This window comes from Rhamphochromis longiceps, linkage group LG19, assembly GCF_057381845.1.
Source record: "Rhamphochromis longiceps isolate RC_006_pf linkage group LG19, R_longiceps_female_GT1.1, whole genome shotgun sequence".
Lineage (NCBI taxonomy): Eukaryota > Metazoa > Chordata > Actinopteri > Cichliformes > Cichlidae > Rhamphochromis > Rhamphochromis longiceps.
The window spans coordinates 31,514,593-31,536,505 of record NC_140575.1 but is presented as its reverse complement, the minus strand read 5'-3'; the positions used below and the strand labels follow the sequence as shown (position 1 = coordinate 31,536,505).

The 21,913-nt window shown below is 43.5% G+C and overlaps 1 protein-coding gene across 8 annotated transcripts in view; it reads right to left on the bottom strand.

The window, feature by feature from the left end:
* Window positions 1-21,913, bottom strand: part of esrrb (estrogen-related receptor beta) — a 45,063-nt gene that overhangs the window by 4,794 nt on the left and 18,356 nt on the right. For 7 of the 8 annotated variants that reach the window (XM_085391621.1, XM_085391618.1, XM_085391619.1 and 4 more), the window contains 4 exons: window positions 17,823-17,948; window positions 10,910-11,020; window positions 10,263-10,424; window positions 1,377-1,646 (listed from right to left, as the gene is read on the bottom strand). In XM_085391621.1, the coding sequence (XP_085247747.1) occupies window positions 1,377-1,646; window positions 10,263-10,424; window positions 10,910-11,020; window positions 17,823-17,948 (669 nt within the window). The remainder of the gene's footprint in view (window positions 1-1,376; window positions 1,647-10,262; window positions 10,425-10,909; window positions 11,021-17,822; window positions 17,949-21,913) is intronic. The other variant, XM_085391616.1, reaches the window with a different exon arrangement.

Genomic DNA, 21,913 nt, shown 5'->3' with positions numbered 1-21,913 from the left:
GGAGGGGGCTGACTAAAATGTAAAAAAGAAAACAACAACTTTGAAGAAACAATTTCCTCGCAATCCATCAGTGAGCCCACGTCGATCCGATTGATAAACTGCTAATTACAAAATCAATTGCTATGAATTTTCACAGCTGTCAGACAGAGGGGCTCCCGGGAGAGTGATCTCCCAGAGACCTTGTTCTAACGTTCTGGACACCCTCCGCCTCCCCCTCCTCCCATCTCTCCTTCCTCCTCTCACCTCACCTCCCTACCAACGCTCTGTTATCTGAAAGCAAAGTCCAAGCATCAGCATTTTCGTTTTTCAGTCCCGGACAAAACAAGGGAAAAACTGGCCCGGTGACCCAGGCGTGGATTGATCAGAGGAGGACTCCTCAAAAAGGCGCCTGTCAATAGCGGCGTGCCGTCTTCGCACTGGAACAAACGAGCCCCATCACGCCCTGATACTCATTCCATTTGACTTAACACATTTTATTGACAGCCCCCTGCGCTCCTAATGAAATGCTAAATTTATCTCCCGTGGCTGCCGTGCCCTGCAGCTACTGTTATGGAGATGGAGAAAGAGGAGGGAGAGGGAGCGCTGGAGAAATACCACAACATTGAAGGTGTTCAATTAAAAAAAAAAAAAACTCCCTCCGTCCCTCTTTCTCGTACACTGGCCTTATCTTCTCTCCATCTCTCCATCTCACGCTCCAAACTAAAGGTTACACTGAAAAACTCATGAAAAACTAAGAAATGTCATTTCTGAAACTGTGTTAGACAAAACCCATATTACACTGACTAGTGTGCATTCCTCAGAGGTCCAGTCGGGAAAAAGTAAAATGTCCTGAGTGAGTAATGCCCATGAGGATTTTTTTCAAGAATATTTTTAAACCTTCACTTTTGTTTAAGCCCAGAGATTGTGTCCTTTTTAGGATAGTGTGCGTGTATTCATTTGTTTTAATTCAGGTGAATTAAAAGCTTAAAATTTCATTGCTTCTTATTACTGTATGGTTCATTAGTTGTTGTATGTCAAATTTGCATACTTACACTTTTTAAACAAAATGCAACAAAATATTTTAATTACAGACATGGCTTTTATTTTACAATCGTTTTTAAATAAGTGATTAAACTAAAGAAAGGTGATTTTTTTTAAACAAAAATAGAGGAAATGTTGGATAAAAAAAAAAAATTAGTTTTAAAAAATTATATATTTGGTTTCCCCAAAATTTTTAAATCAAATTATTAAAAACTCCAATTTTATTTATATTGTAATTTAACTCTTTTGAGGATTCTCTTTTAGTCTACATTAGTATAAAATAAAATGTATTTCAATAAAAACTCAAGCGCACTCCGTGTCATATATGATGCGTCACTGTGCTGAAGATAACCCACCTGAGTTGGCAAGAGCAATGGCTTTGAGGGTTACAAACTCCTCCTTCTCCACTTTGAGCTTCTTGTATTTGCGGACCAGCTGCAGGATGGACACGTAGAGGTCGAGCAGGCCCGTCAGCCGCGAGTGCTCCTCATCCATGATGTAGTCCTCGGCGTACACCAGCTCGTCTTCGTACGGCAACGAGCGGAACACGATGCTGAGGATGAGGATCTCCATCCAGGCGCTCTGCAGCAGACTCATCTGGTCTCCCAGAGAGAGAGTAGAAAAGCCTGGGCAGGAAGAGAAGGGGAAGTTGAGCGAGAGAACCTGAGCACAATCTGCAAGCTTATATTTCTAGTCAAATGTTAAAGAAAAGGACAAAAAAAGAGCAATTATGTGATGTACGTAATTTTATCTCTTCCACGATTTAGAAAAAATCTTCTTTATTAGAGGGAAAGAAAGCTAAAACCGTAGGATGTCGGAGATGCGATCAGTAAAACAAATACACATGTACATGCACATGTTAGCGAGTGGTCTTTAATTTCAAATGCACAGTGCAAGGTCCTCTTTGAAGCTGGTGTCAGAGCACTTGAGTGGGCTTTAGTGTAAGTGAGGACAGTAAATCGGTGCAAAGGTCCGGGATACACAAAGCCATGTGGTTACCCCTTGTATCCTGTCACTCTTGTATTGGTGTGAGGGGGGATTAGCACCAAGACACATCCTCATTGGAGGGGTTGAGGACATGACACGCACTGTGTAACAAGAGGAGGTGATGAGGGAATGCACACACACACACATCCACGGAAGTGCAAGAAAACAGACATGCATGCATATTCAGATAAAGGCATCTACATGTATGCACATGAATGCATAAACGTAAAACGACGCACATCAAGAGACACAAACGAAGCCGGGGTCACATGGTGCAAGTCATGCCCAAAGGCCTGCTTAAACCCAGGGCCAAACTCTTCGACAGCAGTAGAATAAAGCTGAAATCGGCACGAGGACAATACACCTCCGTCTCTTTCTACCCCAACGCCACGACATATGCTCAGAATAGAACATTAAATCAAACAAAGTGTGAGATCCCTGAAAGATGAGCTGTGAGAAATTCAAACAAATTAATAAGAGCAAAAAAAAAAGAGAGCCAGAGAGGAATCGTCTCGTCCCTTTTCCCCTTCGTAGCTCCCTTTAGCTGTCAATAAACCGCATGACATCCCCCAACACTCCCCATATTCATTCCCCCCAATCTCCCACCTCCCCTCCTCCTGCACAGCGTTCCTGCAGGCGCCTCATTCTGACAGCATATTAGGCTCTTCGGCTCCACCCCCGATTAATAAGATTGCCTTTACAAGTTTGCTGTTGCCACACTTGCGTAGCCGTTGTGTGATTTAAGGGCGATAGATTACAGTATTGACCAGAGCGCTCACTGCACCCGCATTCCACATTTTCTCTTAAATATAAATGATCTTACTAGGGTGCAGCCACCAACCTGATGTTTATCTCTTTCTGCCAGGACAACATAAACGCATAGACACGCACGCACACACGCACGCATGCAGCTTAAGAAGAATAAGAGACATAATGAGGAAGCGTCAGAGAATGCGAAAAAGAAACGGGACGATGAGAGCGAGCGAGGGAGACGGGCGGAAAAGAAGAGCTGGGGAGAGAAGTACCCGAGTGTTCAATTTCCCTTATCGTGGTGATGACCACTGCAGGGGAAGAGCTGGAGGATACATTAATTAACAGATTGTGATCAGAATGTGAGGGCCTTCACATTTTGAAGGGGAATCAATAGTCAGTAAAATAGAGTGCTAACTGAAAGGTACCAGTGCCCTGCTGGACTGGTCAGAGGTTGTCTCTGAAGAGTCCAAATTAGACCCAACAATTCAAACTGCCAGAAGCACTCACAACACTTTACTATTATCAGTGAAGGCAATAAGCCATATTTTAAAAAGGCCTGTGCCATTACACACATATCCAGACAGCATCTTAAAACTCTTTGTTGTGTTATTTCCTTGTCTGCATACGTGGCCATTATGTCGGACAGAATGTGGACTGGCCGGAGCAAAATTGTCATGCAAGCGTGGACGTGGTCTTGATTGCCGCATCAGGTTGGCATCACAATCACAGGAAAAGGCTTTGTGTAGCCTTTTAATGCCAAGGAGGAGTGAAGCGGAACTAAAGCGCTGTTCCCAATATGACAGCTCGTGTGAAGGCCTTGTTCAGGGCTCGCTGAAGTGGCTTTGGAGTTGTTCTGATACAACAGACACCTCTCAGCCATATGCACACATGCGGCTCCAGCAGCCTACAATTACCTTTGACGCTAAAAGTCCTTGAATTTAATCCAGTGTTGTGAGATGGAGAGGTAGTGTTTTTCCTTTGCTCCATTTTCTCTCTTCAAGGCCTAAATTATCGCTCCAAATGGGATCTCATGTCGTTGCCTCGCCTTTTTCCACTCAATTTAATCGAGTAATGAAGTGACTTCCCGACTCCGCAGGTCACACGCCGCTCCGGCCGCCGCACTCTGAAGGTGGCCCGGTTAAGTGCCGTCGGAGTGGGTGATTTCCTCTAATGAAATATCAATATTTACATCTTCATTTCCAGCCCACTGCCTTGGCGGGGTTTGACCAAACATGACACAATATTGACCAAATCACAGAGGCCTGTCGGTGCGCTTGAAGGGCCTTTTCCACTCCACTGCTGAGTGCACCGGCAGCTTTCTGTCTGAAAGTCTTTGCGGCCGAGGAGATAATAACAATGCAGCTCTTGAGTTTCTCTTTGTTCACTTTGACTTAAGCACCCCGCTCAAATAGGGAGCATTTATATCTCAAAGAAAATGTTCACTTTCAAAATTCTCTGCTGCGACTTTTTTTTTTTTACACTGCTTGTGAATGAAAAACTCAATCGAGACAAAGGAGCACAAATAAATACGAGTGATAAAGAAACAGCACCGCATAATGGCCCACCTAATCGTCAACTGCATCATCATTAATAGCTCAAAGGGCAAAAATCAGACCACTAAAGTCCAACAACAGAAGCCAAAACCATCATCTCCTCCTTTATCTACCCAAAAGCCCTCGGCTGTGAGCAGGAGGGGGCAGCCCAAACCTACAGACGGCTGCTTTAAACCCCTTGCAGAGATTAATCAGAGCACTGTTTCATCTGCCAGAGCACAGGACTGTCCAAAATGAAATGCTGGAGATTTCTGTTGAGCTGGAGTTCATATTCTATTAATTTATTATTGTTTCCCTCTCCCCGAGGGCCATTAGCGTGGGTAATAAAAAGAGATGTAATTACGAGGCACGGTGGCCCCCTCCAGCTGCAGCCCCCTCGTAACTCAACCTCAATCAGACAACAGAGCAGACAGAGCGAGGGAGAGAAAAAGAAAAAAGATGGCAGGCGGGAGAGAGGGAGGGAGAGAGCTAGAGAAATGGGGGATAAAAGAGAGGAGAAGATATGGGCCAGGGAGGAGGGAGATAAGGAAGAGAGAGAGCAAAGGGGGACCAGAACATAAGGGAAAGGCAAAAAAGGAGATAGAAAGAGGAAAGAGAGTAATTCTGGCTGGACAGGGGCTGATCTATCATGGCCAGATATCAGAAGGACAAGCAGGCCCTGAAGACTTCTGCCCAGCGGCAATCTCACCTCAGCCAAGTCAAGTGCTCTCCGGGCTCCAGTTAGAGTAAAACTGCCCCTAACAGGACCCCAGAGGTTGAGCACATCTTTCTTTTTTCTAACCTCAAACTGGGCTGAATGATCACACTGCCATAAGCTTATTCTATATCAAAGCTTTTTGTTGTTGTTTTGTTTTATTTCAGATAACAGTTTAAAAGGGGGAAAGGACTGGGGAAAATGTGCGTGCACCTCTGTTTTGCATGGATTCTTGTCACTTCCAAGTGTGACACACAAGACATACAAGCAATATAGGAAGAAATGTCCATTTTGAGCAATTTTACAGATGGCGCAAACTCGTCTTCATGGACCTTTGTGCATATAACTCGCATGCCGACTATGACCCTTTTTTGCATTTATATGACGGCGTCAGGAGGATCCAATCAATAGCAGCTTGGTAATAAATTGCTGTGCTTGACGTAAATAATTTGACCTGAAATCCAGCCACATGTACAACACAGACAGCTCAGTTTGCTGCGAGCTTTCTCTGGACATTGATTTGATGACACGAAATGCTGCTTTTTTTTAAAAAAATTATTGAGTAAAGTCTAGTCAATACAAGCTGACTAGGTGAAAAAGAGGTTGATGACTGAAAATTAATTGCGTTTTCAGGAAGCGCCTATCAGCCTTCTTTTGACGTGATAACCAGCCCATTATCCCATTGTAAGTAGCTGGAGAATGGGGTGATTTGACCAGCAGCCTGTGAATGTTATGAGGTTGAAAAACGTTAAATACAGTAATCCCCTTGTTTTAATCTGCACCCTATAACCTCCTGACCCGGGCAGCAAAGTCTTTAGCTCTCCCCAGGGTCCCACTGGCCACTACTGACTTTACATATCTCTTAGCCCCAAAGACCAGGACGAATCAGGCTTTAATCATTGCTATAATTACACATAATTTATCTCCACTGTCATCAAGTAACACTGCTTAATGAGGTATGTCTCTCTGCTGATCATCACTTAAAGGCACATCGGCAAAAAAGATTTCACACAAAAAGATTATGCACACATGTTAAAGTTTAAGAAAGTATTTAAATTTGATCTATTTTTGTCATTAAAAATATGTATATAACAGCGCCGGATGTACCTAGCTATACATCTGTCACAATAACTAAACAAGCTTGGCTTCCTGGTCCTGCACACTGTTGGCTTCCTGTCCCCCATCTCAATCTCCCTGCATGAGATTGGGGGGTTCTGCCTTCCTTCCACTCTCTGACTGGGTTCAGGCCTCAGCATCCACCTGATTGCTCAATCTGTCTTTATCTCCTGTGTTGAAGCCTACGTCAGAAGGTAAATTGAATATACTAAGAGCTGTCTGTTGGTGTCTATATTTAATAAAGTGCACTGATGAGGTGCTGATTTATTGCCAGGCAGTATTCACACTCTATTACAAGGAGATTACGCAGCTCGAGTGGGATCAGGCTGGCAACACAGTAAGTAGATTTTACAATTTAATGGCAAAGAGAAAACAGGAGCCCGGGAGGAGGGGGGGGGTGAAGGAGGCCAGGCGACTATAGTGGAGGGTTGAGCTGACAAAAACAAGACAACGTACAAGAGGCACAATCTTTTTTCGACATCGGTGCCTCGGTGCTAACAAATAACGCGCCAGGCAGTTGTGTGTCAGACGCAGAAGCTGATGAACTGAAATCCAATAAAGCACAGACGATGAATATTCCCAAAACACCAGCGATGAAAAGAACAAGGCAAACTAGTCTGATTCATTAGGTTCCTCTGGCCTGAATCTAATACGAGAAAATCCTTTGCGTGTATATTTTATAATAATTCATTATAATTAAAGCTGTGTGACAAATGAACTTCTTAACGTTACAAATGTAAACAGACCTGAGAAATAAACAATCCTCACTCAGTGTCAGCCAACATCACTTTATTGTTCAGATGATACCCATTTATGCATCCAATTGGCACCGTCACACTGCGCACACTATTTAAGTTCCTTTAGTCTACCTATACAATTGTCATGCATCTGCAATCCGCTTTGCAACCCACATCCACCTTAAATCCTTTGACTATATTGGTCCTGACTGAAACGTGTTTTCTTTGTATGGTGCAAAGTAGGACAGTGTCAGTGTTTGCTTGGCCCTTTAGCCCTGAGAGAACTCCCAGCTGAAAACACTCGGAGCTGGGAAGCTGGGAGGTGAGCTGGCAAGCACCAACCAACGAGCACCTTTTGTATAAACAACAGGCACGGCACTCTTTACATATGAACACATGACATTCCCACTGCGGGTGTGAAGGCATGTGGGGAAAGCACAGGGTTATGGGGGGTTACACTTGAAACTCACTGCTGCTGAGGAAGGCAGCAGTGTCAAGTTGGTAAGCAGGTTCTAGTGTACTGAAGTGGTCAGGGCACTTAGTTGCTCACTAAACGTCTTGGACAGAGGAAAATGCAGCTCTAAATTGATGGAAGGGACCAGAAGGGGTGGCCAGAGGATTGCTATGTGTGTCGAAGGTTGTTAGCACCTTAGGAGCAACAAACCATCTGTCAGCGTTGCCCTAACACTATTCCTAATGACCCCGTGCCCCTAAGGCAACAGCCGTGTTACTTTGTGCTGCCATTTGGAGCAGTGACACAAGTGTCTAAAAGCTCAGCGGTGATTATCAGTTAATTAAAGATGCTCTTCAGATGAGGGCAAGGCTGCAGTTTTGCAATGGCAAACCTGTTAAAAAGGACTGATATGTGACACCACGCTGATCTGAACAACTGAACGTGTTCTTATTTCGCCTAAAATTGCAGAATTCTGTAACACCTGAAAAGAACTTCACGTATGTAAGCCGACCTTTCACGGCCAAAATAACAAAGTCGACATCGGAGCCTGTAAGGCAGATATCGGCTCCACTAATGATACAGCTTTGTTATCCTCCAATTGTCCTCCCATTAAAACCCAATAGGGCTACTCTTCTCAACATTACGCCACTTTTGAAACTCGTTCCAAATGTTAGCTGAAAATAGGAGAAATTAAAAATCAATCGGGAGAAGGTAACTGCCAATTTTCATGACATTTAAATTGTTACACTCAGACTTCAGTTGCTGGCCCATCTGTCAGTGGCCTAATCAATGTGGTCTACTTCATAATGAACAGTTAATCTCTTTAATTCCATTGCCCAAGGCCACAAAAATCTATCAGGATACAATCAGCAGGTTTTTTCCCCTCCTTCTCTTCCCTGTCGTAGCTGGAGAAGAGAAATATAGTAGGAGCGGAGCGTGGTAGGCTGCCCTGAGGTACCGCTGGTGCATGCAGTGTTAGCGCATGGAGTCTCGCTCAACCAGTGAACCGTCTCTGATCAGGTTCAGCCATGTACAACTCAATTATGCAGCCATTTCATGGCCAGAGGACACCCACTGCCCTAATGCAGACACGGACCGAGCACTTAGTTGAAGTGGAACTCCTTTTTTGCCCTCTTAAATTGTTATTTAACAAGAATGAGTGTGGTTTTACGAACAAAAGCATTAAAACGTGGCCACAAACGAAACCAGTGTCGAGTCTTCTTCAGAAGCAGATGAGAAAAATCTGCTTCCGTCTTGTCAACGTGCAGCCAGTGCAGATTATTTAGGGCAAATCAGTTAGTGCAGCTATAGTTCCACGCGCCGGCTCACAGTGGAGCACACAGTCGGGCTTAGTGCTTCAGGTTTTGGGTTAAATGATCATTATCGCCACATTTGGAATGACGAGTCGTCAGCTGCAGTCTATGGGGCAAATCCCATTAACGTTATGAATCTATCCACTGTACAATACGTGTTAGTATAATCTGATTAGCAACGTTTCAACACCACGACACACAAAATCCGAGTAAGCATGTACACATATTAAAATGATGAAGCATTTCAGGGATGCGAGATAAAACCTTTAATACTTGTATATTAGTGTTTTTTAAATAATTGGCTAAAAGGACCATCTATGAAGAAGAAACATTTCTGACTCTGAACAATACAAACTAATGCTCTCTTTATTCTCTCTAAATGCAAGTTTGCACTAGTGACGATTCTTCCTGTCTGTACTCTACAGTCAGCCTGGGAATGCTGTCAATTTTGTGCATGTCTGCGCCACTGGTGTAATTTTTGGGTCACAATGATGAGAGTGTGTTATCGGGTCAGCTGTGATCCAGTCCTGAGTAAGCTCCTTGGTTAAACTCTCAGTCTGCTGACCATGCATGGCCTGTGGGGAGTGATCCAAATGGTTTAGTCGCGTAAGGGACTGGGGCTGAGGCCAGGGGCTGGGACCGTATCCATCTCTAATCTCCTTACTATCAGATCTGTACCTGATTAATACCCCTTCTTCTGAGAAGTACTCTAATACCTATCGGTACACAATGCACCACCCCGAGGTCACTAAGAGTCCACTTTGTATCAGTGAAAATAAATAAACTTTTCATGTGCGTGCCATGCTTAGAGTGTGCATATGTGTCAGTGTTGTAATGATGTCGTGCATTTCCTGCATGCTGACAGATGCATGCCTGTCCAAGTTATGCTGATGAGAAGAAGAGGTTATGGCGTTGGCACCGAGGGACACATTGATTTAGTTTGTTACCGCTTTGTCTCTACAGCACTGCAGTGCTACAGAGTTATGGGGGTCGAGCGAAAGATCAAGCGGGAATCTGCTTTAGTTGCCAAAAAAGAACAGCTAAACAACATGTACTCTGTCAAAATCAGAGGAAAAACTCTCGAAGGAAGCAAAATCTCTGCTGATGTGAGGTGGCCTATCCTCAATTCAACAGCCTCTTATAACCTAACACCTCCTCTATCAGAATGTCTATGGGGCAAGGAAGAAACATGATTATGCCCATCAATAATTCAATATGTGTGTGTGCTTGCACTTGTGTGCATTCATGTGTGCATATGTGTGCCTGTGTGTGATATGATGTCTTGTTTGACTGGGCAGGTCCCCAACTTTGCTCTTAATCTCCCCGGTGATTACAACATACAATGGCACCGGGTCTGTGTCCCCCCTTCTCCATTGAATGGAGGGATTTAAAATGCACTCTATTGATTTGTTTCTCGCACAGCGATGTCCATTTTGCACACCCCTCAATCCTCCACGCACCCGGAGGCTGTATGAGCTGCTGTCATTAATTATCTACGTGTGAGTGCATGTTTATTTTCACAGAGCAAGTTTAAAACTGGGGGCAAAGAGAGATGAAAGAGGAAAAATAAAACAGTATTGAAAAGGAGCATGCCTTGAAATAAGACAATAAGAGAATATTTTATATGTATTGTACCTGGGATGTGTTTAGCCCAGCCGATTATGACCACCAGCTCGCGGTCAGCCAGGTCACAGAGCGTGGTCAGAGCCTTGATGTCACTCTCCGGCATGGTGGGGTCAGGCATGGCATAGATCTTCTCTGGCTCTGCCACCAACAGGTGAGACACTATCTTTGTGACTGGATCGAAGAGGAAGGAGGGTGGGGGTGTCAAAAAAAAGGAGAGGTCAAAGGTTATTTCACCGTAATGCTTAGAGAGGCACACAGATGTGCAACACTGATATGCATGACAACATGACGAAACAGTAGCATGGTGGTCCCACCTTCCCTTTTTTTTGCCTGTGTGTGTGAAGGAAACGCCACATTGTGCAAAGGAAATTTACAGTGTGCAAAAAACATGTGAGACAGGAGTGTCCTCGAGATCTCTCACTCTTTAATATCAGTCATCTGTTCAGAGACTTATCGTAACTCGGCTCCGAGCAGAACAATACGTGGCCTATATTTACGACAAACGAACTCTCAACTGTCCAAACATGCAACATGATGGAGGAACGCGAGTCTGTCCTAGAATTTTATCTCAGTTTTACTTGCTTGCTCGCCTGGTAGAGGAGAGGCAGCGGAAGAAAGAGACAATGGGCTATTGACGGGGGGTGGGGGGTACTCACGAGGCTTTTTGGTGGGAGGAGGGAGCGTCAGGCCCAGGTACGGATTGTTTTCTGTGTCCAACCTCCTCTTGTACTTCTGTCTGCCCCCTCGCACACGGTCCAGACGAACCCCTAAGAAAGAAAAGATAAGACCGCCGTGTAAATTGTGATGAAGTTGTAAAGACAAAAATATAGGATTATGGTTCAAAATTACACCCTCACATATTCTATATTATAATATATTAAAGTAAATGTGAGCTACAGTGCTGGCCTTTAGCTTGTATGTAAGGAATATAAAAGGACTACGTAGAGGTATAAAAATGTGTCCGTGTGTATGAGCATACTTTCAGTGTGTGTGTGTGTGTGTGTGTGTGTGTCTGTGTGTGTGTGTGGGGATGTGTCAGAGTCGCGGCAGGCTTCCCATATGTGGTCCATGCCTGGCTGGTCTACTGTGACACAGCTGAGCCCAGAGCAGGTCTAAACATATGAATATTTAACGCAGGGTCAATGATCTCACAGACTGGCCCTCTAATTATTTAGCTTTTGGGGTGAGGCAGACTGAATACTAATTAGCTGCCAGCCACTTGCCTCTTTGCTTGTGTGTGTGTGTGTGTGTGTGTGTGTGCTCAGGTGTGTCCTTTTTCAATATCCACAAACAGAAACTTAACCAGCCAACAAGCAAAGACATAGTCACACATACAGTGTACAAAGCATCCACTGTCATACTGCAGATAGATAACTAGGTATTGCTTTCCAATAAAAGACCCTTATTTCACCCCTCTTTCACAGGAGTAGCACCGAGGCCTTATCATCCGCAGCCACACCTAGGGGGCCAGGTTCCACACTGATACTGTAAATGTCAAGCTGGCCTCATCATAACATAAGTTATTTATTATCTCATTATTTGATAAGAATGTTTCTATTAAGATGTCTTTTCTATTCTATTAATTTTCAACATTGTAAACATATTTCATCTGCGCCGTTCTATTCATTTGATGCCACTCGGCAGGTATTTGGCCATTTAATGAAATTGTATGCAAACATTTATATCCTGCATGCCCTTATTTGGAATTGTGTCACTGCCACCGGACAGTCTAAACATACCGGCTATCTTAATCCAGCTGAGAAGGAGAATCTGTTCAATTTACCTTGTATGCATAATGTAACACCACCACCCCCTTACACAGACGTGCAAACAAATTTAATACTAAATGTTGGATGAGGAAAAAGGCTCAATGAAATTCTTGCGGTGGAGGAGGAGTTAATTTGTCAGCCTCCCGTGTCCTTTGAGTGAACAACACCCGCAGCTGGAGCACTTCCTTGATGATTTCATCACTTTATAACAGGGAGGACGGTGTCAAACCTGGGCATTGTGTGGCCACTGCAAATGAGCCTAATACAATTTGCCCATCAGCAAGTGCTCTTGGAGAGGATGAGTTTGGATGTGTCCCATGCGTGGCGATTGGAGGTCGCCCGGTGAACGGATGGGGAAAGGGAAAATCAGATGATGTAAGATAGAAGTGGTGGCCTTCATTTAACAAAGAGGAATTCAGCAGCAGATTTATGCAAAATAGCTGATTTTTATATACAACAGACACAAAGCCCTACTCGCTCTCTGTGTGAATGGGGAGTCCAGTAAGTTGTATTAACATGTAACTATGAAACAAAGATTTTTTTCTACTTATATAAATTATTTGATTCCCTAGAAACACAAATCTGATTAGGACTGTCTTTCAATTTCCTGACACTGACAACCTACTAACCTAATTACCCCCAACTCCCAGCAGAGCCTATCCTTCCCAGTGAGTACCAGGGAATCATCTGACATCAACTACCTGTATTTCATGCACAAGCGTGGATACTTGGTGACAATTTATTTTTTATGTGCATTGTATCAAGCAATCAATTCTGGCAGTGTTGTGGGCTACTGCTTAAAAACTTTCTGCATTAGCTAAAATACCGTTATTCTTGGATGCATGTCCTGTCAAATGTGCTATCACCACTTTCTACAGTTTCTTCCGGCTCTCCAGATGAGCTTGGCTGCTGCCAGGTGGCAACGCTTCTGCTCTCCGTGTTCCTCTCTGCCGGTTGAGTCGTGTGGCTGTGTCAGCCAGCATAAAGCCAACTACGGAGGTAGATGGGTGCCTCTTTTAATTAGAACAGTCCTGGCCATAATTAACAGATGCTGACAGGAATTAAAGCTCCGCACTAACCTGTCTCATTTTACTGTCCAACAGGGCCAGACACAGGCAGAGAGGAAGAGAGAGTGATTAAGAGCAGCCAGACAGATTCATTCACTCATGCTGTCAGGTACTATAGCCAGGACTTTTATAGGGGCCTTTGTGAGGTTCATATGCCCCTTTGGTGACGCTTTAAGCGCTCCGACTCTGGCCAGTCTGTTGTGCTCCCTCCAGAGTAAACAGTAGGTGCGTTATAAATGTGCAAAGCGAGTTGAGTGCCACCTCATCCACAGTCATCTTGCTGTTTTATGGCCCACTACACAGTGCGGCAAGGGTAGCAGCGGGTGAGCTCGGGTATCATCTCTTCAAAGGAGGGTGCTCAGGGAGGGGGCTTTTGGCCAAGGCGGCTGGCATTTGTGCACGGATTAGCACAGGCCTCGAGGTGGGGGCTGGGGCCAGCTGACCTACAGCTCTTCTTTCTCTCCAAAAACAATAATAATCCCCTTCCGAGCACACTCCTACAAAAGGGCCTGTCTTCACTCACTTTATGCGGTAGGGGTCCTTATTTTGAGTCCCTCACCTGTTCTGGGTGTCTCTCCCTGGGGAAAGTGTCAGGATGTCTGGGATGGTTGGCAATGCCAAGGGGGGCTTAGGCGGTCCCTATTTTAGCTGGGAAAATCAGAAGGCCACATGGCAAGGCATGGTGAACCTTGCCTTTCAAGGAAGCCGCCCGCTAAACTGCCGTCAGCACTATTTCAAAGGGCCCTCGTTGCCAGCTTTGCATGCTTCTAAGTGCATCGCAGCATTTTTAATCACGAGTGGTGATGAGCAGGGGTAGCGGAAAAATTGTCACGCATTGCCCCCCGTCCTCATCTGCTGACCCCAGAGGCTGCCATAGTGACACCCTTGTCACATACTCCATTTACAGGTTAGCTACAGTATCCCTCGTGAGCTGACATCCTTGCTCGTACTGCTAATTGAAAAGACTAAACGGCACTTAAACCTCACTTCAGAGTCTAAATTAAACTGTTGAAAAAACATTTCAAGTGATGTTTGCCACAGTGGAGGCCTCCTGTTACTTACTTATTTCAATTATAGATCTTAGAAGCAGACTGGATTCATCTTACTGGTGCACACAACTTTGAAGAAATGACGTTTAGTACTTTACTTCACTAAACATTTTTTTTTTCCATTTGTATGTTGTGCGTTTTACTATAACTGACTGTTAGAGCTTGTTCTCTGCATGAAAATGTATTGCATATCAGTACTAGGGCTGCCACGATTTGTCGACTAGTCACGATTACGTCGACTATCAAAATCGTCGACGACTGATTTAATAGTCGACGTGTCGTTTGAAGCTTTGTAAGATCGCAAAAGACGCAGGAATAATAGCAGGATTTAAGAGTGTAATAACGGACTGAAACAGAAGATGGCAGCACAGCATGTACAAGGATGCCAGCTGCCGTTAAACCCCGAAGAAGAAGAAGCAGCTGTGTCCCAGAATTCATAGCGCGGTCCAGCTTAGTTTCCAACAATGGCGGTAGCTAGTTAGTTTTAATATTACTCTTATTATTCTTTCTGGGTCACAAAATAAACGTTTAACATATTTTCAGGCGAGAATGTAGCTGTGTAAACCTCAAATATCGGCTCAGTTTATCAGGACACCACATATTTTCAAAAGCGCTCCGACGTTTTCGGAGACGTCTGTTACCCACTAGCTCGATAGCGAGCCGGGGGCTAGGTCACTAGCGCCGTGAGAACACCGGACTCCCGGCAAATTGTTTTCAAACCCACCGCCGTCTTTCGCGACTCAGGTTAAATATATATGAGTCACTTAGATAACTTAAAATGTTGTTGTTTGGCTTTTTTTTTTTTTTTTGTATTTTATTTGTTCCTGAGTAAATCGGTTTGGCTGAGATTAAAGTTATAGTTTTTACACAGATGAATAAACGTCAAGCAGACAGCTGATTATCAGAAGTGTGAGATGCTGGAGAATATACTCCCGGTGTCCTGTTATATTTTAGATAGCAAGGAGTTTATTAAACTTTACCGAAACAATCTGCAAATTTCATTAAAATTGAATAAACTATCATCTTGTCTTTATTTTTAGTTAGCACCTTAAAAGCTTAAAGCTGTAAGCTAATGATAGTTATATAAGAGCAGATGCTGCTGGTGCAATAAGCTGTAGTTTTACGTCCAGTGGATGATGATCTGATTAGTCGACTAATCGCATAAATAATCGGTGACTAGTCGACTATCAAAATAATCGTTTGTGGCAGCCCTAATCAGTACAGACACACTCCTTTGTTCAGCAAATCTTCACAGCTGTCGCACTGCTTCCTTGCAAAACCAGACGATTCCTTTAACACACAGTATTCCAAAATTAGGACAATGGAACAAAAAGCTATTGTCTTTGGTCAATGCTGTGGATGTGCAGATAAAAATATATATTAACTTTACAGAAATGGTCGATTTTCTTGAGCTCTGAGCAGCCAGTAAGACTAGAAAAAGCACTATGTAAAATATACCTGCCCATTCTTGCATGTGGAGGCATGTACAGTAGTGTGAGTGTGCGAGAGAAAGGAAGTCGTGGTGGACAGCAACTGCCACTGAATGATGTCAGTCTAATCTCCCAATACTATCTTGTCTTCTCTCTTGCTCTAAGCTCTGATCTGTTTCCATTGATCAGAGGAAAAACCTGTTGCATCTGACATTTGATTAGTCTATTGATCACTTCCTCCTTTACACAGTCAAGGGAAAGTACAGCTACTCAACACAAGGTTCAGGCAGGCCTCCTGTAATCGGACTGCTGATCTTCCAAGACCATTTTCCTTATGCCTCCTATCCGGTTTCCAATATTGAAGTGCCAAATGTGGCTTTAGTGGCTTTGCTTTCACAGGTGTACCCACACAGAACAGAGACGTGAAATCTTAAGTTGTTTTATTTTTTTGTTTAAATCTAGTGAAGGATTTAAACTTATGTTTCTTTGGGGGGTCAGCAATGCACTTTGTTGGGGCTATAAAGTTATAATTAGGCAATTTTCCATTGAGACACAATGTGACCTTTCTGCAGTAATGAAAGTAAGTTGCAACCAGAGCCACATGAGCGGTTGCCACCATTTCCTGAGCCGACGGCTTCATTGAGCTTACAGTCGGCACAGACCACGTGTCTCTCTTTCCATTTAGTCTTGGTGACACAGCCCCAAGACAAGAGCTCAAGCAAACGCTCGTTTTCTTGGTCACAGCCAGCATGTTTCATAATTTCGACTGTGACAAAAATCAGTTATATGAGAGGGATCTGTGAACACCAGCACATGACTTTAATCACGCACAGTGACAATAGCTGCCGTGCGGTGATGACAGCCACTATGTAAATGAGAAGAATTATTCTTATTCTGATAATGTGCTGAGTACACAGAGGAGTGCATTAGAACCTCAGGCTTAGCCGTACTCTGCATATTCGGGTTTTACGCTCATTTTTAGCCTGACCTGACACCAGTCATTCATTTATAGCAACGGCTACATATTTTTGTAGTCTCTTATTCTCCAAGGTGATATATTGGCATAAATTTTTCATCAGATAGTAATGCGATTACTCTGTCATTCTGGCATTGAGGCTTTATCTGGCTGTGCACAGTCCAGCAGATTCTGTTACTGGGTTGGGATCCATACGGGCTACGACTCCGGCTTCAGGTCGCGACTGGGTATGTATGCATCTATAAATCCCCCACTCTCCAATAGAAGAGAATAATGGGATGAATAAAAGCAGAGTATATAAATTTCACGGAGTTTGGCAGAGAATTTAAAAGTGGACGTTTTAACTGGATTTAATTTATCTTCGATTTCGGAGCTCTTATCTGGCAAAGCATTTATACCACCGCCCAACCGTGAGGGATGAAAAAACCTACCCTTCCTGCTTTTATCTGCACTTAAGAGAGAAGCAAAATAAAAATGAGTGAAAACAAAAACAACACTGCTTCCCTCCAGATATTGTCATTTCTATGTTATTTGTCTATCTTTTATTTTATTTTATATTTCAAGCAAACAGCAAATGATAAACTGACAGAAACAGAAAGAGTAAGGGAGGTGAAAACTCACCCACTAGTGCAGTGGGATGAGGGAGAGTGGACAAGTGCCTCCGCTAGAAGAGCAGCCAAGGTTTGTGTCTCGGGGGAGTCAGTCAGTGGGGAAAGGGAGGGGGAGAGAAAACCAGCCAGACAAATCCATCGGAAGCATGTTTAATTGTCACTGAATTCCCTGTTGGCGTGACTTTAAAAAACCATCCGCAGGAAGAGAGCTGAGATGTTCGGAAAACATTTAGTGGATCAATATGCCAGGGAGAGCTGAGACTGTTGCGGGTGTGTGCTCAGGGACCTGGCCTGAGCCTTTCCAAGTGGAATACTGTTACATTTCTATTACTCAAAGGCAGGGATCAAGCTATTCAGCATATTTCTGTCCCCAACTCAACTGCACATTATTTACTGCTGTGTGGATAGGAGGGGGAGGACAAGGGGCTGGGAACTGTTGTGCCGGCCAGCTCGTTTTATGCATTTCTCACTGTGGAAATGCATAAAACGAGCTGCTGCAGGAAAAAATAACATGGGCCTTCTTGGTGGGTCATAAGACATCAGGCACGCGATGATGATGTATTAGACTATTGTTGATCTGATCAATTGTTTTTGTATAAAGTGTGTGCTTCTATGCTACAAGATCTATGCTACATGAGTGTGTAAGAATAATAAAAAATGTTCTTACTCTTCTTACCTTCTTTGAGCATCCCCACTTTGAGGCATTTCATGAAGCGACAAGCCTGACATGATTTGCGTCTCCGTTTTGTGATCTCACATTCATTTGTGGCAGGACAGCTGTATTCTATGTTACCTGTGAAGAAGAAGAAGAAGAAGGAGAAGCACAGCTTAGCACCAATGCCATATTCAAATAACGAGTAGAGTATAAAGTACAAGCATTTTGGACCTGATGCTTAGCTGGGTGCTCCCAGTAAATGCAGAAAACACCATCATTGTGTTTAGATGGTCTATTATATAATAACCACTCTGGTATGGGCACCTGTTAATCATATAGATTCTTACAGAACCAATTTCTATGTGCCCTCCAGTGTGTGGAGTACCTTCTAGTACTGAGGTCCAGAGTCTGAGGAGAGGTGGTGGGGGCAAGGAGTAAAGGGCAAGAGGTTAGGGGTGGAGTGAAATCTAAAACAGTCCTTTAGGACCGTTCAGCAGATGCCACTCTACTGCAACACTAAATTGGTCTCATTAATTCTGTGCATGTCCCCTCCAGGCCCCGGGCGCAGGCCATGTCCCTCTGCGCTCAGAGGGGCCTGCCACTGCTTCAATAGCAGGCTAGAGAGCCAGACACACTGCCCCTGACCACTTTACATAATACTCCTGCAGACCCAAACCTGTTGTTACCACTGTTGCCATTGTTGACTATTTACATAGTGTACAGGCAAGAGGCCTTATGCATTATTCAGCTGCAGCGTCTGATTCCAGGACGGAGCAATGAAAAAGAGTTTCATTGCTACACAATAAAAGCGCCGGTTCCGCACTACTCTAGCATTAGCAATAGGAAGGGCAGGGTATGTGAGGCAGTTCCTCCGCTGCTGCCTGATTCCCTACATTTTACTGCATTCAGGGGTTTTCAATAAAGGGTTTCAGTGTAATGGTTGCTTCGGCCTAGGAATTTGAATTATCCTCATCTTGAGTGGGCTTTTAGCTTGAAGGATTTTGACATTGATATTTTCTAAACTTTTCTTTTAACCTATTGTTTGTCTTTTCCAGTGTAGTGCTGAAATAGATTGACATCTAATGTCAGAATCGAACCTAATCGTTATAATTCCCACAACATAAACATCCTTATCCATTAAAGTGCATCTAAGCAAACAGGACGTAGCAAACGTGCTCTCCACCCACCAACCTCTTCCAAAGGGGGAAGCATTTCCTTGTGTGTGCGCACACCGTCCAGACACATTCACACGCAAGCACATTAGGATTGCACCCCGACGTCCTGAAGCTGCACCCCAGCTCTGACCCTGAGTTCACATTTCTGTACAGAAAGCTGTGTAATATTCCACTGGCATTCCTATGCTAGCCCTCTAACATCCTTTGACAGCTTATGCAATTATGTTAACATTATTGGACAGATCAAGTAGAGGGTCCCAAGATGTTATAAATAATTAGAAATTCCTCTTTATATCTGGGTTAGAAATCATTATGCTAATTCTCCTCTTCTCTTTGGGGTTGGGGTAAATAAATGTGTGAGGCAAGTGGCTGATGAGCTCTGATTGTCTTTCCTCTGTCTGTTTTCTCTGTTGTCATAGCAGAACCAGACCATAATAATCCTATCCCTTTCTCATAATCTGGCAGGAGGCAATCAGTGCCGCCCTGCACAGAAGTTAATCTTCTGAGGCTTTTTTCTGTTTGTGTTTCCATTACACACTAACCAATCTTTAATTTTGATGTAAAGCACTAAATCTAAAAAAAAATATATCTTTCATTTGCATTTCACTAAATTATACAATTAGGAACTTGTGGACCGCACACCACGATATGTTGCAGGGCTTATACAGCACAGCTGACCCTGTGTGGTGATGCTTATGGGTTGTTGTTTTTTTCTTCCTCCTCTCCGTTTCGTTTCTCAGGGGATCCCAAGGACACGTGCACAAACCGCACAAACCACACCTGGCACTAACTAAGTTAGCCCTTTGATATCGCACACTCCAGAAACAAAAGCAAACATGCGAGCCCACACTTCTGCGCTACCGTATTCACCCCCCCAGCCGACTCCCCCCCACCCCCACGTTCGTCTGATGTTCTGTCAGAGGGGGCTTCTCATAGCTCAAGGCAGAGTGAGAGGTGGATTAACTCATTTTTCATCCCTACATTTGATTTATATTTAGAACAGGGATTGTTTCAGTGTCAGCACACACGCAACCTTACCAAAGTATCACTTTCTAGCATGACTGCTGCTTCTGACCTGTTATTTTAAGTCAATATAAGTGCAGAAGAAAATGCTAACGGACATAATAAATGAACGTGAATGTAGACAAAAATGTAGCTTTGCAATCATGTTTAAAGCACAAGACTACAGCACGTTACGAGTCCCAAATCTATGGCAGATCTTTTTTATTACACGTAACTCATTATATTAACTGATTGCGTTAAAAGGTTTGCTCCCATCAGCAGTTTTGTAAACACAGACGTGAAAAGCATAAAGCTTCAGTTTCACTTGTATTTGGTCATACTCTTAACCTACATTATATCCAAAATAATGGCTAATTAGGTACTGACCCTTAAATAGTCAAAGTGAAATGAAGTCAACTAAAGTTAAAAGATTTAAATATTTAATTTACTTGCATAGACGCCATAACTGAATTATTATCGTCTTTGCTTGAGTTGTCTTCTTAAAAAAATTAATAAAGTATTTTACTGGACTGTAATTCAGCGGACTTAACTGTATTGAGTTATACTGAAATTAACTAAACTGAACTAATATCAGGGCTCAGAGGGTATAAAAGAGAACAGATGGCTGAACGGCTCTAACAGTCTCTTTTGTCTTTTATCTAATAACAAATTGCACTATACTGAACAGGAGTTAAACACAGACGGTGACAACAGATTTAATGGTGTGCTTGTAATAAATGTCATACAACAGATCTGCCGTTCAGAAACGCTGCACAGATACACTGGCTGCTAGAACCGACTGTATGGCAACTTTCATTTTCTAAAACGAAGCGCACTGGCGGGAACCCCTTTAACCCGAGGGCCATGCTCGGGGGTTTATCTGTCTTTAGAGAGGTTATGGTATGGTTACCAATAACATTACAGAGTGAAGGGAGAAGAAAAAGATTTGCCTCCTTCTTCTCTTGATAAGTATCTGTCTCAATCTATTTTATGGCTTTTCAGGACCCATGCCAGGGCACAGAGGGGGAAAGTCAGGTCTTGTAAGTAAATTACAGTAAAATGGCAGGTATTTCTCATCAAAATCTAAACTGACTTTTACAGGCTTACTGTCAAGGTCTGTTACTTCATATAAAAGAGGGCCACTGAGTTCAGTCGGTTTTCAAGCAATTTTGCACTTGGGTTCAAAATGGGAAGAAAACACGGTTCAATAAGACATTTATGCTTTTGATTGGTGGGGCGCGCGAGGTGCAGGGCTGGAGGTATGATTAGGGCGCATTGAGAACAGGGGTATTTCTGGGATGGATGGAGATCTAGGTTGACTTTAATTTGGGTCTGGCCTTGACTAAAGCAACTATCTCCACATATGAGTTCAAGGGGCTTTTAAACTGGATGAATAGGTGGCAGAAGATGGATGTGCCATCCGTGTTTGTTGAAAACGGTAGGGACGTGGCCTTAAAAAAGCACAGGCCATAAGAGAACTGAAGCAGTCTGAAAGGACAGGCGCACACATTTGTGCACACACTCACTGAAAATAATATTTTATTTATATAATAATAATTTAAGCCTGCGTTTTAATAGCATTGTCAAGAATAAGTTGCTAAATCACAGTTACACAAGGTGAGCACAAGGTGATAAAGAAATTGTCGTGTACACGGTTAACATTAACTTCACATGTTTGCCCTAAGTGTTATAGAACAATGTGAGAAAGGGCTGGGAAAGACAGCTCCTTTGTTTTCTTCTCATTAGAGAGGGCCGTCTCACACTCCACCCTTGACTGCCTCGTTATTCCTTTAATTAATCAGTTCTCATCAACGGCACCCTCTCATTCTTTTCAAGGGCTCTACATCCTGCTCTTTACCGCTTCCATTTTCCTCTAGCAATCCTGCATGTGTTTCTTTCATCATTTCGGAAGGATTTTACCGCCCC